General features: G+C 38.1%; 1 protein-coding gene across 1 annotated transcript in view; it reads right to left on the bottom strand.

The window, feature by feature from the left end:
• Positions 1-17,504, bottom strand: part of ASXL3 (ASXL transcriptional regulator 3) — a 539,404-nt gene that overhangs the window by 143,069 nt on the left and 378,831 nt on the right. Inside the window, exon 9 of the mRNA XM_053715008.1 lies at positions 1,169-1,332. Within this exon, the coding sequence (XP_053570983.1) occupies positions 1,169-1,332 (164 nt within the window). The remainder of the gene's footprint in view (positions 1-1,168; positions 1,333-17,504) is intronic.

The following is a 17,504-nucleotide window of genomic DNA, read 5'->3' as shown; positions in this document are numbered from 1 at the left end:
TATACATTTTATTTCATTTAAATAATACTTAAATAGTCCCCATTTAAACACAGTAACAGCCTTACACCGACTTACTTCTGCAAACATTGGTGCTGCTGTAAATCAAACTGGCAGAAGAGTAAGCACAGATCAGGTCCTCTCACATAATTCCTCACCTCCACAGCCTGCCCATTTGTGAAGCACAATTTAACCCCACAACTGCCAAAAAATAACTGCAGTACATTGCATGAGATTATAGTGTGCTGGGTATGTTATCTTTAGTTATCAGCAATAGCAGTAGCTTTTTTTTTTCAAGGCTGCATTACTTCAACAGAACCTGTCGGCTCCCATGGTTAACAACGCTGTTGTTCTGTCTGTTTGCTAGCCGGGAGAAGCAGGGAAAGTAAAACAATTAGACAGTAACTCCACCAGCCGAAAATGGGAGAGACTCACTACTAGATTGATTCATAACTTCCTTCAGCATGCTCAAATTCTGCAGCTCCAATAACAAAGCAGTATCGGCATCGGCTTATAACAGCACAGTGAGAAAAACAAATAGGTGACAACATAAGAACACAAATGTATGTACCTGCATCAAATGTTCAGGTGCCAACAGTGTGCAGATAAGATGAGTAGCAATTACGCTGCTGTAGCCCACAGTAACTACTTAGACTGATGCCAGACTGTGCGCAATAAAAATTAAACCTTTTTTTTAAAAATAGAAGACATGCCTGGCTTAAAAGTAACAGTGCTCCTGAAGCTTGCGACCCAGTAAACACAGTGATGCGACCCAGTAGTGGGTCGCAACCCGTGGTTTAAAGAACCCTTCTCTAAAGAACCTTCCTCTAAAGTAGCATGTCTAAAACAAAATTTACACTTAAACCTAAAATCTCCAGCTTCATAACCCCCAGTTCTAGTTTAGCTTTTTTTTAGTTGCCCATCATTGAATAGCTACTATTGCTAGATACAAAACCACACATTTCTGCTGCTCTTCTTATACAACCAAGCATCCTACTAGCTCTACCTGCTACACTGCATTACTGATAAGGGGCTAGAATCATTAAGGGACTGAATTCTGAATTTGCCAAATACTGTCTGTTGGAAATGTACAAAAAAAAAAAAAAAAAGGTCAGTATTTGATAATAAAATAGAGGTTTAAGTGCACATTACAATGTTATTATGAACTCACCTGCCTGTCTACTTCAGGGAGTAACAGCAAAAGGTACTGCTGAAAATGCTGAGGTAAGGAAGCAAATGTATGCTTGTTAATTAAAGCCCTCAGATTAGTGTTCACTAAGATAGAGCCCGGTGTTTCAATGTCAATATCTTCTGCTTTGGTCCATTTTAAATGCCCTGCAAAGCAAAAAAAAAAAATATGTAAATGTATTTATCTTTAAATTGTAGAGTTTTATAAATAAAATATACTTGTATGTGATTTCCTAAAGCAACACATTTATATATGCATTAAAAATTGCAGCAACAAATCAGATATACTAATAAAAAAATAGTTTTATTCAATAAACAAAAACATTTTTTAGGTTTCATGTACCTTTAATATAGATTTCACAATAGACACTTTTCAGTAAACAGTGATGCTTCTATGAGTATATATCTAGCATAGGTTAGTCAGAAATTAGCAAAAGGGGTATGATGCCCTATACACTTTCACATAGGAGGATGGCTGTGAACACAATATGTATGCAATAGATTGTTCAATAATAATAATAATGATAACAACAAGTAATACAGAGCCCCCTAACATCTTTACTAAAAGCTCTTTAGTTGTATTCATTTGATTATCAGCACAGAAGTGTATATTAATTAAATTACACTCTCTAAGGGAAAGATTCAATAAGAAAAAAAAACAACAAAAACATTTCAGCTACTGAACATATTTAAGCCAGGTACATAAATCTGCCTCTGTAGAACCACAAATGTTGGTTAAAGGGACACTGAACCCACATTTTTTTCTTTCGTGATTCCGATAGAGCATGCAATTTTAAGCAACTTTCTAATTTACTCCTATTATCAATTTTTCTTTGTTCTCTTGCTATCTTTATTTGAAAAAGAAGGCATCTAAGCTATTTTTTTTATTCAGTCCCTGGACAGAGCTTTTTTATTGGTGGGTGAATTTATCCACCAATGAGCAAGAACAACCCAGGTTGTTCACTAAAAATGGGCCGGCATCTCAGCTTACATTCTTGCATTCCAAATAAAGATACCATGAGAATGAAGAAAATTTGATAATAGGAGTAAATTAAAAAGTTGCTTAAAATTGAAAGCTCTATCTGAATCACAAAAGAAAAAAATTTGGGTTCAGTATCCCTTTAAGGGTGCTTTACTTTAAAGGACCATTAAATACAGTAGAATTGCATAATCAACAAGTGCATAATAAAAAGACAATACAATAGCACTTAGAACTTAAAAAAACAAGCAAAACAAATGTGATCTTTTTATCTGACACATTTGCAAATTGACTTCAATTTGTCAACCCTCTGTGTCATGTGACAGCCATAAGTCAATAACAAACTTATATACTGTGAACTTTTGCACATGCTCAGTAGTAGCTGGTGCCTCAAATTGTGCATATAAAAACATAATTTATGCTTACCTGATAAATTCCTTTCTCCTGTAGTGTAGTCAGTCCACGGGTCATCCATTACTTATGGAATATATCTCTTCCTAACAGGAAACTGCAAGAGAATTACCCAGCAGAGCTGCTATATAGCTCCTCCCCTCACATATCATACTCAGTCATTCGACCAATGCAGACGAGAAAGGAGGAACCATAGGGTACAGTGGTGACTGGAGTTTAATTTAAATTTAGACCTGCCGTAAAAACAGGGCGGGCCGTGGACTGACTACACTACAGGAGAAAGGAATTTATCAGGTAAGCATAAATTATGTTTTCTCCTGTTAAGTGTAGTCAGTCCACGGGTCATCCATTACTTATGGAATACCAATACCAAAGCTAAAGTACACGGATGAAGGGAGGGACAAGGCAGGAACATTAAACAGAAGGAACCACTGCCTGAAGTACCTTTCTCCCAAAAATAGCCTCCGACGAAGCAAAAGTGTCAAATTTGTAAAATTTTGAAAAAGTGTGAAGCGAAGACCAAGTCGCAGCCTTGCAAATCTGTTCAACAGAGGCCTCATTTTTAAAGGCCCAGGTGGAAGCCACAGCTCTAGTAGAATGAGCTGTAATCCTTTCAGGAGGCTGCTGTCCAGCAGTCTCATAGGCTAAGCGTATTATGCTACGAAGCCAAAAAGAGAGAGAGGTAGCCGAAGCCTTTTGACCTCTCCTCTGTTTAGAGTAAACGACAAACAGGGAAGAAGTTTGACGAAGATTATGCAAAAGTCGTTCCTTCTTTGAAGAAGGGTTAGGACACAGAGATGGAACAACAATCTCTTGATTGATATTCCTGTTAGTAACTACCTTAGGTAAGAACCCAGGTTTAGTAAGCAGGACTACCTTGTCTGAATGAAAAATCAGATAATGAGAATCACAATGTAAGGCAGATAACTCAGAGACTCTTCGAGCCGAGGAAATAGCCATCAAAAACAGAACTTTCCAAGATAACAGCTTGATATCAATGGAATGAAGGGGTTCAAATGGAACGCCTTGAAGAACATTAAGAACTAAGTTTAAGCTCCACGGCGGAGCAACAGACTTAAACACAGGCTTAATCCTAGTTAAAGCCTGACAGAAAGCCTGGACGTCTGGAACTTCAGCCAGACGTTTGTGTAGAAGAATAGACAGAGCAGAAATCTGTCCCTTTAACGAACTAGTAGATAAGCCCTTTTCTAAACCCTCTTGTAGAAAGGACAATATCCTAGGAATCCTAACCTTACTCCATGAGTAACTCTTGGATTCGCACCAATGTAAATATTTACGCCATATCTTATGGTAAATTTTTCTGGTAACAGGCTTCCTAGCCTGTATTAAGGTATCAATAACCGACTCCGAGAAGCCACGCTTTGATAGAATCAAGCGTTCAATCTCCATGCAGTCAGCCTCAGAGAAATTAGATTTGGATGTTTGAAAGGACCCTGAATTAGAAGGTCCTGTCTCAGAGGCAGAGACCACGGTGGACAGGACGACATGTCCACTAGGTCTGCATACCAGGTCCTGCGTGGCCACGCAGGCGCTATCAGAATCACCGAAGCTCTCTCCTGTTTGATCTTGGCAATGAAACGAGGAAGCATCGGGAATGGTGGAAACACATAAGCCATGTTGAAGACCCAAGGGGCTGTCAGAGCATCTATCAGCACCGCTCCCGGGTCCCTGGACCTGGATCCGTAACAAGGAAGCTTGGCGTTCTGACGAGACGCCATGAGATCCAGATCTGGTTTGCCCCAACGACGCATCAGTTGAGCAAAGACCTCCGGATGAAGCTCCCACTCCCCCGGATGAAAAGTCTGGCTACTTAGAAAATCCGCCTCCCAGTTCTCCACGCCTGGGATGTAGATCGCTGACAGGTGGCAAGAGTGAGACTCTGCCCAGCGAATTATCTTTGAGACTTCCAACATCGCTAGGGAAATTCTGGTTCCCCCTTGATGGTTGATGTAAGCCACAGTCGTGATGTTGTCCGACTGAAATCTGATGAACCTCAGAGTTGCTAACTGAGGCCAAGCTAGGAGAGCATTGAATATTGCTCTTAACTCCAGAATATTTATTGGGAGGAGTTTCTCCTCCTGAGTCCATAATCCCTGAGCATTCAGGGAATTCCAGACTGCTCCCCAGCCTAGAAGGCTGGCGTCTGTTGTTACAACCATCCAATCTGGCCTGCGAAAGGTCATCCCCTTGGACAGATGTGGCCGAGAAAGCCACCATAGAAGAGAATCTCTGGTCTCTTGATCCAGATTTAGTAGGGGGGACAAATCTGAGTAATCCCCGTTCCACTGACTTAGCATGCACAATTGCAGTGGTCTGAGATGCAGGCGCGCAAATGGTACTATGTCCATTGCCGCTACCATTAAGCCGATTACTTCCATGCACTGAGCTACTGACGGGTGTGGAATGGAGTGAAGGACACGGCAAGCATATAGAAGTTTTAATAACCTGGCCTCTGTCAGGTAAATTTTCATCTCTACAGAATCTATAAGAGTCCCTAGAAAGGGAACTCTTGTAAGTGGTAATAGAGAACTCTTTTTCCACGTTCACCTTCCACCCATGCGACCTCAGAAATGCCAGAACTATCTCTGTATGAGACTTGGCAGTTTGAAAACTTGACGCTTGTATCAGAATGTCGTCTAGGTACGGAGTCACCGCTATGCCTCGCGGTCTTAGTACCGCCAGAAGTGATCCTAGAATTTTTGTAAAGATTCTTGGAGCCGTAGCTAATCCGAAGGGAAGAGCTACAAACTGGTAATGCCTGTCGAGGAAGGCAAATCTCAGATACCGGTAATGGTCCTTGTGAATCGGTATGTGAAGGTAGGCATCCTTTAGATCCACTGTGGTCATGTACTGACCCTCTTGGATCATGGGAAGGATGGTTCGAATAGTTTCCATTTTGAATGATGGAACTCTTAGAAATTTGTTTAGGATTTTTAAGTCCAAGATTGGCCTGAAGGTTCCCTCTTTCTTGGGAACCACAAATAGGTTTGAATAGAATCCCTGCCGGTGTTCCGTCCGCGGAACTGGGTGGATTACCCCCATTAGTAAGAGGTCTTGTACACAGCGTAGAAACGCCTCTTTCTTTATTTGGTTTGCTGATAACCTTGAAAGATGAAATCTCCCCCGTGGAGAAGTTTTGAAGTCCAGGAGATATCCCTGAGATATGATCTCCAACGCCCAGGGATCCTGGACATCTCTTGCCCAAGCCTGGGCGAAGAGAGAAAGTCTGCCCCCCACTAGATCCGTTTCCGGATAGGGGGCCCTCTCTTCATGATGTTTTGGGGGCAGCAGCAGGTTTCTTGGCCTGCTTGCCCCTGTTCCAGGACTGGTTAACTTTCCAGCCCTGTCTGTAACGAGCAACAGCTCCTTCCTGTTTTGGAGCGGAGGAAGTTGATGCTGCTCCTGCCTTGAAGTTACGAAAGGCACAAAAATTAGACTGTTTGGCCTTTGATTTGGCCCTGTCCTGAGGTAAAGCATGGCCCTTACCTCCCGTAATGTCAGCAATAATTTCTTTCAAGCCGGGCCCGAATAAGGTCTGCCCTTTGAAAGGAATATTAAGCAATTTAGATTTAGAAGTCACGTCAGCTGACCAGGATTTAAGCCATAGCGCTCTGCGCGCTTGGATGGCGAATCCGGAGTTCTTAGCCGTAAGTTTGGTTAAATGCACAACGGCATCAGAAACAAATGCGTTAGCTAGCTTAAGTGTCTTAAGCTTGTTGATTATTTCATCCAATGGAGCTGAGCGAATGGCCTCTTCCAGAGACTCAAACCAGAATGCTGCCGCAGCAGTGACAGGCGCAATGCATGCGAGGGGCTGTAAAATAAAACCTTGTTGAACAAACATTTTCTTAAGGTAACCCTCTAATTTTTTATCCATTGGATCTGAAAAGGCACAACTATCCTCCACCGGGATAGTGGTACGCTTAGCTAAAGTAGAAACTGCTCCCCCCACCTTAGGGACCGTCTGCCATAAGTCTCGTGTGGTGGCGTCAATAGGAAACATTTTCCTAAATATGGGAGGAGGGGTAAAAGGCACACCCGGTCTATCCCACTCCTTGCTAATAATCTCTGTAAGCCTTTTTGGTATAGGAAATACGTCAGTACACACCGGTAGCGCATAGTATCTATCCAACCTACATAATTTCTCTGGAATTGCAACCGTGTTACAATCATTCAGAGCCGCTAATACCTCCCCTAGCAATGTGCGGAGGTTCTCTAGCTTAAATTTAAAATTGGAAATCTCTGAATCCAGTCTCCCTGGATCAGATCCGTCACCCACAGAATGAAGCTCTCCGTCCTCACGTTCTGCAAACTGTGACGCAGTATCTGACATGGCTCTCATCTCATCCGCGCGCTCTATCCTTAACCCAGAGCTATCGCGCTTGCCTCTTAATTCTGGCAATTTAGATAATACTTCTGTCATAACAGTAGCCATGTCTTGCAAAGTGATTTTTAAGGGTCTCCCTTTATGTACTTGGCGCCACAAAATCACGCACCTCCTGAGCGAGAGGCGAAGGTACTGACACGTGAGGAGAGTTAGTCGGCATAACTTCCCCCTCATCGTCTGGTGATAATTTCTTTACATGTAAAGATTGACTTTTATTTAAAGTAGCATCAATGCAATTAGTACACAAATTTCTATTGGGCTCCACATTGGCCTTTAAACATAGTGAACAAAGAGATTCATCTGAGTCAGACATGTTTAAACAAACTAGCAATGAGACTAGCAAACTTGGAAATACCTTTCAAAATTAATTTACAAGCAATATAAAAAACGTTACTGTGCCTTTAAGAAGCACAGAAAAACTGACACAGTTGAAATAACAATGACCAAAATAGTTATAGCAACCAAATTTTCACAGTAAATGTATTAAGTTAGCAAAGGATTGCACCCACCAGCAAATGGATGATTAACCCCTTAGTACCCAAAAACGGATAACAATTGTATAATTAACGTTTTTCTCACAGTCAAATACACTGTCACAGGACTGCTGTGCCTGATTACCTCCCATAAAATGGATTTTGAAGACCCCTGAGCTCTCTAGAGACGATCTGGATCATGGAGGATGAAGTAGACAGATTGTGACTGAATTTTTACTGCGCAAAAAAGCGCTAAAATAGGCCCCTCCCACTCATATTACAACAGTGGGGAAGCTCAGAAACTGTTTCTATGCAGAAAACAAAAATGGCCATGTGGTAAAAATCATGCCCTAATAAGTTTTATCACCAAGTACCTCACAAAAACGATTAACAAGCCAGTAAACGTTTTAAACATACATTTGAAAGTTATGTATTATTATTAATAAGCCTGCTACCAGTCGTTTTTACTGCAGTTAAGGCTCATACATTATTTCAGTATTAACAGTATTTTCAGAGTCAATTCCATTCCTTAGAAAAATACATTCAGTGTACACACACACACACATCAGCCTGATACCAGTCGCTATCACTGCATTTAAGGCTGAACTTACTTTACAATGGTATCAGCAGTATTTTCTCAGTCAATTCCATTCCTCAGAAAATAAATTACTGCACATACCTCATTTGTTGCAGGGGAGCCCTGCATGCTATTCCCCTTCTCTGAAGTTACCTCACTCCTCAGATGAGAAACAGCCAGTGGATCTTAGTTACGTCTGCTAAGACCATAGAAAAAAACCCAGGCAGATTCTTCTTCTAATGCTGCCTGAGAATAAACAGCACACTCCGGTGCCATTTAAAAATAACAAACTTTTGATTGTAGAAATAAACTAAGTTAAAAAACACCACAGATCTCTCACAGCTTCCTTTTTAGTTAGGCTGCAAGAGAATGACTGAGTATGATATGTGAGGGGAGGAGCTATATAGCAGCTCTGCTGGGTAATTCTCTTGCAGTTTCCTGTTAGGAAGAGATATATTCCATAAGTAATGGATGACCCGTGGACTGACTACACTTAACAGGAGAAATACACTGCACAATTTGATAATGGAAGTAAACCTGAAAGTTTCTTAAAACTGCATGCTCAATCTGAATCATAAAAGTTTAAATTTTGATTTTAGTGTCCCTGTAATTTTCAGAGTGGTACCAACTTACTTTTTTACATGTTTTTAATCAGATTTTTGATGTACAATAAAGAGTAGGAATTTTAAAAGTTCTCTTTAAATGATACTTTATTTTTTTGGCCTTATTTTACTAACAAACAGACCTGTAATTAACCTCCTGGATACTAAAGGCAAACATTAAAAATGTATACAAACTTTATTCTTCAACATTTAAAACACCTAAAAAAATTGCAAAAGGCCATAAAATTGGTCTGACGCATTTTGGTATCTCATGCCGTTTAGGAATAATTAACCAGTAACACACCAAAAAAAATAAAATTCAGCCAATGGTCCTTGTACCTCTTGTCCGCCTTTACAGGAGTTTCAATTTCTTTAGAGCTGGTTAAGGAGAGACATATGGACATTCATATTTCTCAACTGGAATTTCTTATCAAATCTGTTGAAGAGACGTCACACTAATTTTTGTTATAGTTCTTGTTTCTGCTTTTTACTTATCAGAAAGAAAGAGTAGGAGTTTATTCTTTAATAATGGGGGATCATTTTATTAAAGGAACACAAAACTGGCATGCATGTCACTTGTGCATACCATGATTGCCAGCATTAACATAACCTGAGTGTGTCATATGCACTTGGAGCATGGCAAGCTAGTTCAAGGTAAACCTTGATGAAGATCTATTGTAGCTGCTGCTGATTAAGAACCTTTAATGATCTATTTGACAGAATTGTGGAGTGCATGTTAAGAAAACTGATGCAGGTGCCTATTTTGGGCTAGATTACAAGTGGAGCACTTTCCAAGTGGCTGGATAATGCTACTGCGAGCTTGCAGTAGCAATTAGTGCCCCGAAATTAACCAGAGATTAGATCTCTGGTTAATTTTCCAAAATTGCCCCAATTCGCCCCTTAATAAAGTATATTTTAGTTTTTTATTTTAAAAAAATGTAGCATTTTTTTAAAAATAAAAAAAACCTGCACAAAGCAGTTTTAGGGGTAAAATTGGTGGGTGTGGGGTCTGAGAAGTGCCTTTGCATTGTGGTCTATGGGGAACTGTGTGTTCCCTGTAAATATATGTATATGCTTATATACATATATATTTATGTGTTAATATGTGTATATAAATATTTATGTACATATTCATATATTTCAATTTGCTGCCCATCGCTGCACTAGGTTCTCATGCCTTGTCTCACAGCATGAGAATTAGGTTTCCATGCAATGCCAATGCGAGGTCGAGTTTGTATTGCGGCTAACTTGTAATACCAGTGCACATATGCATGCATTTATTACTAAGTGGATCGCAAATATTGCCCTTTAGTGTTAGTTTCCATATAAAGTTAAAACAGAAGATTTTGTTTATAAGAAGCCAAAAAGGACCTGTTGAACCTGAATTCTCAAAGCATTTTGTACTCTGATGCAAGGAGGAGGACCATGTGCAATGGTAGTAGTTTAAGGTATATCCTATTCCTTTTGTAGGAAGAATTTTCTTTTAGCCTTACACTTAAACCTTTAAATCACTTGAAAGGTTGAGAACATTTCGTCCTAAAGAAAGTAATGGTGATTATATTTCCATTAATAGTTCCAAATCCTCCTATAGATTTATACCCTATGGAATATAACAAAATTAATTTATAATCCAAATCTACCATAGGCTTCAGGGGTAAAGCAACAGTGTCCTTTTCTTCCCAAGAAAAAGTTACTTGAGGGTCAACCTGGCTAGTCTTGAGAGGGGAATCATATTTAATTTGTTCTTCCAGCATAAACTGCAACAATTTTAAACCAGTGGTCCCTGTTGCTTAAGATTTTTTGAGAAGATCTAAAGATTCTATATTGGGGGTAGCATTGGTCAGATCGGAAACTATGAAACCTAAACACGTTTGACAATGACAAAAATCCATGATGGAATCTCCTATGATCAATAGCAAGTGTTCAGCAAAAACATTTTATGATTTCTGTAGATTTGAAGGATGCAAGTGCCTCCTGTAGAAACTAATTTCTTGCTCCTAGAATTTTCAATGAAAAGTCAGCAGTTGTTTCAATATTGTATTTTCTGAAGCTGTCAGGGAGACAGATCATATGGGATTGACAATATTTATTTTGTTAAATAGAATCAGGAATAATTTAATCTAAAATTACATTTAATTTTCTTTTTGAATATATCTGCACTTAATATTTTTTTCTAAAATGTTTGTACAGAAGTGTTTCTTAATCTATTTTTCCCCATAATAATTGTTTTTCTGTCTAGAAAATTCCCACATCCAATGAACAGATAAGGAACAGCATGGTTAAACAATGATATAAAATTTTCAAAAAGATTTATGAAATCTCTGTGCTGTAATGAGGATAATAAAAGCTGTGGTATAACAGGGATCCTTCTTCCCCTAAAACAAATATAAACTACAAATACTCCCTAAACAAGGGAGAAAATAATACCACCGCACTGTGTACACAGCTAAATTAGTAACTAAAAAGATTTTCATTTATCTTTTAAGCTTCTATTCTGTTTGTGATGCTGCACTTTTCTTCATTATTATACGCTTGATCAGGTATGTGTTTAGGAAGTGCTACTGTGTATATTTTATTGTATTTTATTAAATGTTATATTTTTAATGTATCATATATGTCTTTTTAATGACCAATTTAGCTGTATACACAGCGCGGTGGTATTATTTTCTCCCTTGTTTAGCGAGTATTTGTAGTTTATACATTTTTCAAACAATTCCATGTAATTAAATCCTGTCTTTCGTCTGGATTTTTTTTTTTTTTATTACTTTCTCTGCTAGTTGTACGATGTCCATTTTAGGACAAAACTCCCTCCTCCATCCTTTAAAACTCTATGTTCTTTCATGTAAAACTCCCTCCTTTCTCCTCCTTCAAGGAAAACTCCCTCTTCCATCCTTTAAAACTCAATGCTTCCTGCTGTAAAACTCTCCTTCCTCCTCACAGAGGGAGTTCTGGAGGAGGGATGTTCTAAAATGGACACCATATAGCTGAGTAATTCAGATCTGTAGAGAACTTATGTCAGTTCATCCACTATGGGGAGTAAACTCACTGTACACATAAATCAATGCTGGCTGCAGTTGAATTCTCTCTTTACAAACCAATTTACACAACAGAGTGAGGGATGCACTAGTCTGTATTCTTTAAAGTTACATTAAACTCATTTAAGTCTCCATATTGGGTCAGATTTCAAATGACACACTTATTATTATTTTTTTTCGAGCACTAACTGGTGCTTAAAGTTAAAAATGAACGTGGCTGGATTAGTGAGGGTAGTAAAAAGTTAGCGCACCTGAGTCTTTTGCTCTCTCGCTAACTTTTTACTTTCAACTTGTAATACCCCCAGAAATTTGGATATTGGGACCATGCTAACACCCTTATCCTTTTCTATTTATTGCTCATGCACTTACCCGACAGCGCTAGAGCTAAAGGTGCGTTAGGAATAGTTTAAAATTCAAAATTAAATTTCTATTATTCTGACAGAGCATGCAATTTTAAGAGACTTTCCAATTTACTTTAATTATCAATTGTGCAGAGTATTTTTATGTGCACATTTTATGAAGCACCAGTTTCTACTGAGCAAGTGCAACAGTTCTCAGTGAATACGTATGAGTCTGTGATTGGCTGATGGCTGTCATATAATACAGAGGTGACAAATTAAAGGACATTTTTCACAATCTATTGTTCATTTAAATTCAGAGTAAGTACTCTTGAATTGTCTTTTTATTGTGTACTTTTAGATTAAATTCTACTGTATTTAATGGTCTTTAAATTCCTATGTTTTTCACTAGAAGAAAATATTCTTTTTATTTTTTAATATATATTTCTATGTATATCTGAATACTGTTTTGTAAAATATGTATCTATACCTATATATCTATATGAATATATACTGATATAGATATACTGTACATGGTAGATACAGATATATAAATAATATCTATGCAAAAATAAAGAGACCATTTAAAGTATTTCTATTCAAAACAAAATAAAATTAATAAAAATGATATTGAATGTATAAAGGTATTTGACTGGGAAGGGCTCAAAGAGTGTGTGTATATATATATATATATATATATATATATATACACAAACATACATATACACACACACACATATATACACACACACAGTCATGTGAAAAAGAATGTACATCCTCTTTGAATTCTATGGTCTTATGTATCAGGACATAACAATAATTTGGTTCTTAGCAAGTCTTAAAAATACGTAAATACAACCTCAGATGAACAACACATGACATATTACACTGTGTCATGATTTATTTAACAAAAATAAAGCCAAAATGGAGAAGCCATGTGTGAAAAACTAAGTACACCTTATTATTAAATAGCTTGTAGAACCACCTTTAGTGCAATATCTTGAGGTAATCATTTTCTGTATGACTTTATCAGCCGCTCACATTATTGTTGAGGAATTTTGGCCCACTCTTCTTTACAACACTGCTTCAGTTCATTGAGGTTTGCAGGCATTCGTTTATGCACAGCTCTCTTAAGGTCCCACCACAGCATTTTTAATAGGGTTGAGGTCTGGACTTTGACTGAGCCATTGCAACACCTTGATTCTTTTCTCTCAGCCATTCTGTTGTAGATTTGCTGGTGTGCTTGGGATCACTTTCCAGTTGCATGACCCAATTTCAGCCAAGCTTTAGCTGTTGGACACATGGACTCACATTTGACGCTAGAATACTTTGGTATTCAGAAGAGTTCATGGTCGACTCAATGAGACTGCAAGGTGCCCAGGTCCTGTGCTGCAAAACAAGTCCAAATCATCACCCCTCCACCAATGTGCTTGACAGTTAGTATGAGTTGTTTGTGCTGATATGCTTTGTTTAGTTTTCCCCAAATGTGGTGCTGTGCATTATGGCCAAACATCTCCACTTAGGTCTCATCTGTCCAAAGGACATTGTTCCAAACGTCTTGTGGTTTGTTTAGATGCAAATTTAAGACGTGCTGCCATATTCTTTTTAGAGAGAAGAGACTGTCTGCTAGCAACTCCTCCATACTTGTTCAGTCTTTTTCTAATTGCACTGTCATGAAACTTTAACATTTAACATGCTAACTGAGGCCTGTAGAGTCTGAGATGTAATTCTCTGAGCAATGCATGGTCTGAACCTGGGGTGAAGTTGCAAGGATGTCCACTCCCGGGAAGATTGGCAACTGTCTTGAATGTTTTCAACTTGTGAATAATCTTTCTCACTGTAGAATGATGGACTACATTGTTTGGAAATGGCCTTATAACCCTTCCCAGATTGATGGGCAGCAACAATTGCTTCTCTATGATAATTGCTAATGTCTTTACTCATTGGCATTGTGTTAACACACACAACTGAATGCTCCAGACCAGTAAACACCTGAATGCCCCAGACCAGCAAAAGTGTGGTCACACTTGCTGATGATCAATTAATCAAGGGCATTTCATTAGCAGCACCTGGCTGCTACTTAGACTCTTGATTCCTATGGAAGCAATAAGGGGGTGTACTTAGTTTTTCACACATGACCTCTTTATTTCGGCTTTATTTTTATTAAATAAACCATGACAGGGTGTAATATGTCATGTGTTGTTGTTTATCTGAGGTTGTAATTACCTAATTTTAAGACCTGCTAAGGACCAGGTGCCCTTGCCTTGGTTGATCTTTTGAGACCTAGATTACTGAAAGGAATGAAAATCCTCCTCCAGGTGTACTTTTGCCCTTGGACTTGTCCTGCAGCAGCAAGCGAATCCGGAGCAGAGGAATAATTTCACAAGCATGAGACAGTCAAATAAAATTAATTTATGAATAAAACTACTACCAATATTATGAAAATATTTGGCCAAAAAAAGCTAAAAATATTTTTGTTCTTAGTGTTGAAATTTGAGTGCAATCTCGTGTAAAATCAGAAATTCTGTTTTACTATAAATACAAATAATTAAAAATATAAGATCTATAATTAAATCCCAACTTGAAATCTCGTATCTACAATCTTAAAATACCAAGGAACATTTAAAAAAAAATTTAAATCGTGTTTTTTTCTGAAATTGTTTTATGAATGTTTGCGCCCACGACCTTAAAATGTTAAGTTACCTTAAACTTTTGTCATTTGATTTATCAAATAAAAGCTTGTTTATTCTGATCAAAATGTTTTTATTTATTTATTTGTTGAAATATCTTAATCCTAATTGTGGTTTTGTATATTCATACATGCCCAAACACAGTGAATTTTTGAAAATTTAAGACCCATATAAATTAAATACTATAGGCCAGAATACAAGTGGCATGCTAATTTTTTTTTGTTTACACGCAAACTTCGCTAGAGGCAAGCGGGCAGGTTAGCGTGTGTATTACAAGTTAAAAGTTTGCACGCAAGCAAAACTGATGCGTACTAACTTCAGGACTTAGGATATTGTGACTGTGTTAACTTCATCTCCCCATAGACTTCAATGGAGAGCACAGGTATATATATATATATATATATATATATATATATATATATATATATATATATATATATATATATATACATTTCTATTTTAAAATACAAAGAACATTTTCTTCTTAGTGAAAAACACAGGAATGTAAAATATTTATAGTAAAAATTATTACATTTTGTTGTGTTAAATGCATTTGAGTAGAAAGGGCTCCAAAGTGTGTGTGTATATATATATATATATATATATATATATATATATATATATATTATTATCATCAGGTATTTGTAGAGCGCCAACAGATTCCGCAGCGCTGTAAACAGTCAGTGTACAGGATAGCTTTTGTAGGGGTCAAGTGGGTAGAGGGCCCTGCCGAGAGTTTCAGTTGTAGTCGGCTCTTATGAAGCGATCTGTAAACAGCTGGGCCCATAGGCTTACATTCTAAAGGGTTCAAGGGGAAAGCAATGGAGTTAGGAAAGGTTAGTGTTGGTTGTATGCATCCCTGAATAGTAGAGTTTTTAGGGAGTGCTTGAAGCTGTTAAAACTAGGGGAGAGTCTTATGGAGCGAGGCAGCAAATTCCACAAGATGGGGGCCAGTCTGGAGAAGTCCTGTAAACGGGAATGTGAGGAAGTAACAAGAGAGGAGGAGATCCTGAGCTGATCGAAGGGGACGGGAGGGAGAGTATCTAGAGACAAGTTCTGAGATGTAGGGGGGAGCAGTGCAGTTGAGAGCTTTATATGTCAGGGTGAGGATTTTATGTTTAAGGAAGCCAGTGAAAGGATTGGCAGAGAGGTGCAGCAGATGAAGAGCGACGAGTAAGGAAGATGAGCCTGGCAGAGGCATTCATAATGGATTGTAAAGGAGCTATGCGGCAGCTAGGTAGACCAGAGAGGACGGAGTTGCAGTAGTCGAGGCGGGAAAGGATGAGAGAGTGGATTAAAATCTTGGTTGTATCTTGTGTAAGGAAATGTCTAATTTTAGCGATGTTTTTAAGATGGAAGCGGCAGGCTTTAGCCAAGGACTGAATGTGAGGAGTGAAGGAAAGATCTATGTAAGATTTATGTAAGAACTTACCTGATAAATTCATTTCTTTCATATTAGCAAGAGTCCATGAGCTAGTGACGTATGGGATATACATTCCTACCAGGAGGGGCAAAGTTTCTCAAACCTCAAAATGCCTATAAATACACCCCTCACCACACCCACAAATCAGTTTAACGCATAGCCAAGAAGTGGGGTGATAAGAAAAAAGTGTGAAAGCATAAAAAAAATAAGGAATTGGAATAATTGTGCTTTATACAAAAAAATCATAACCACCACAAAAAAGGGTGGGCCTCATGGACTCTTGCTAATATGAAAGAAATTAATTTATCAGGTAAGTTCTTACATAAATTATGTTTTCTTTCATGTAATTAGCAAGAGTCCATGAGCTAGTGACGTATGGGATAATGAATACCCAAGATGTGGATCTTCCACGCAAGAGTCACTAGAGAGGGAGGGATATAATAAAGACAGCCAATTCCGCTGAAAATAATCCACACCCAAAACAAAGTTTAAATCTTATAATGAAAAAAAAAACTGAAAATATAAGCAGAAGAATCAAACTGAAACAGCTGCCTGAAGTACTTTTCTACCAAAAACTGCTTCAGAAGAAGAAAACACATCAAAATGGTAGAACTTAGTAAAAGTATGCAAAGAAGACCAAGTTGCTGCTTTGCAAATCTGATCAACCGAAGCTTCATTCCTAAACGCCCAGGAAGTAGAAACTGACCTAGTAGAATGAGCTGTAATCCTTTGAGGCGGAGTTTTACCCGACTCGACATAAGCATGATGAATCAAAGACTTTAACCAAGACGCCAAAGAAATAGCAGAGGCCTTCTAACCTTTCCTAGAACCGGAAAAGATAACAAATAGACTAGAAGTCTTTCAGAAATTTTTAGTAGCTTCAACATAATATTTCAAAGCTCTAACTACATCCAAAGAATGCAACGATCTTTCCTTAGAATTCTTAGGATTAGGACACAATGAAGGAACCACAATTTCTCTACTAATGTTGTTAGAATTCACAACCTTAGGTAAAAATTTAAAAGAAGTTCGCAACACCGCCTTATCCTGATGGAAAATCAGAAAAGGAGATTCACAAGAAAGAGCAGATAATTCAGAAACTCTTCTAGCAGAAGAGATGGCCAAAAGAAACAAAACTTTCCAATAAAGTAATTTAATGTCCAGCGAATGCATAGGTTCAAACGGAGGAGCTTGAAGAGCCCCCAGAACCAAATTCAAACTCCAAGGAGGAGAAATTGACTTAATAACAGGTTTTATACGAACCAAAGCTTGTACAAAACAATGAATATCAGGAAGACTAGCAATCTTTCTGTGGAAAAGAACAGAAAGAGCAGAGATTTGTCCTTTCAAGGAACTTGCAGACAAACCTTTATCCAAACCATC

Source organism: Bombina bombina, chromosome 5 (assembly GCF_027579735.1).
Source record: "Bombina bombina isolate aBomBom1 chromosome 5, aBomBom1.pri, whole genome shotgun sequence".
NCBI classification, from domain to species: domain Eukaryota; kingdom Metazoa; phylum Chordata; class Amphibia; order Anura; family Bombinatoridae; genus Bombina; species Bombina bombina.
Note: the sequence above shows the minus strand (reverse complement) of the source record. Positions and strands in the feature narration are given on the sequence as shown.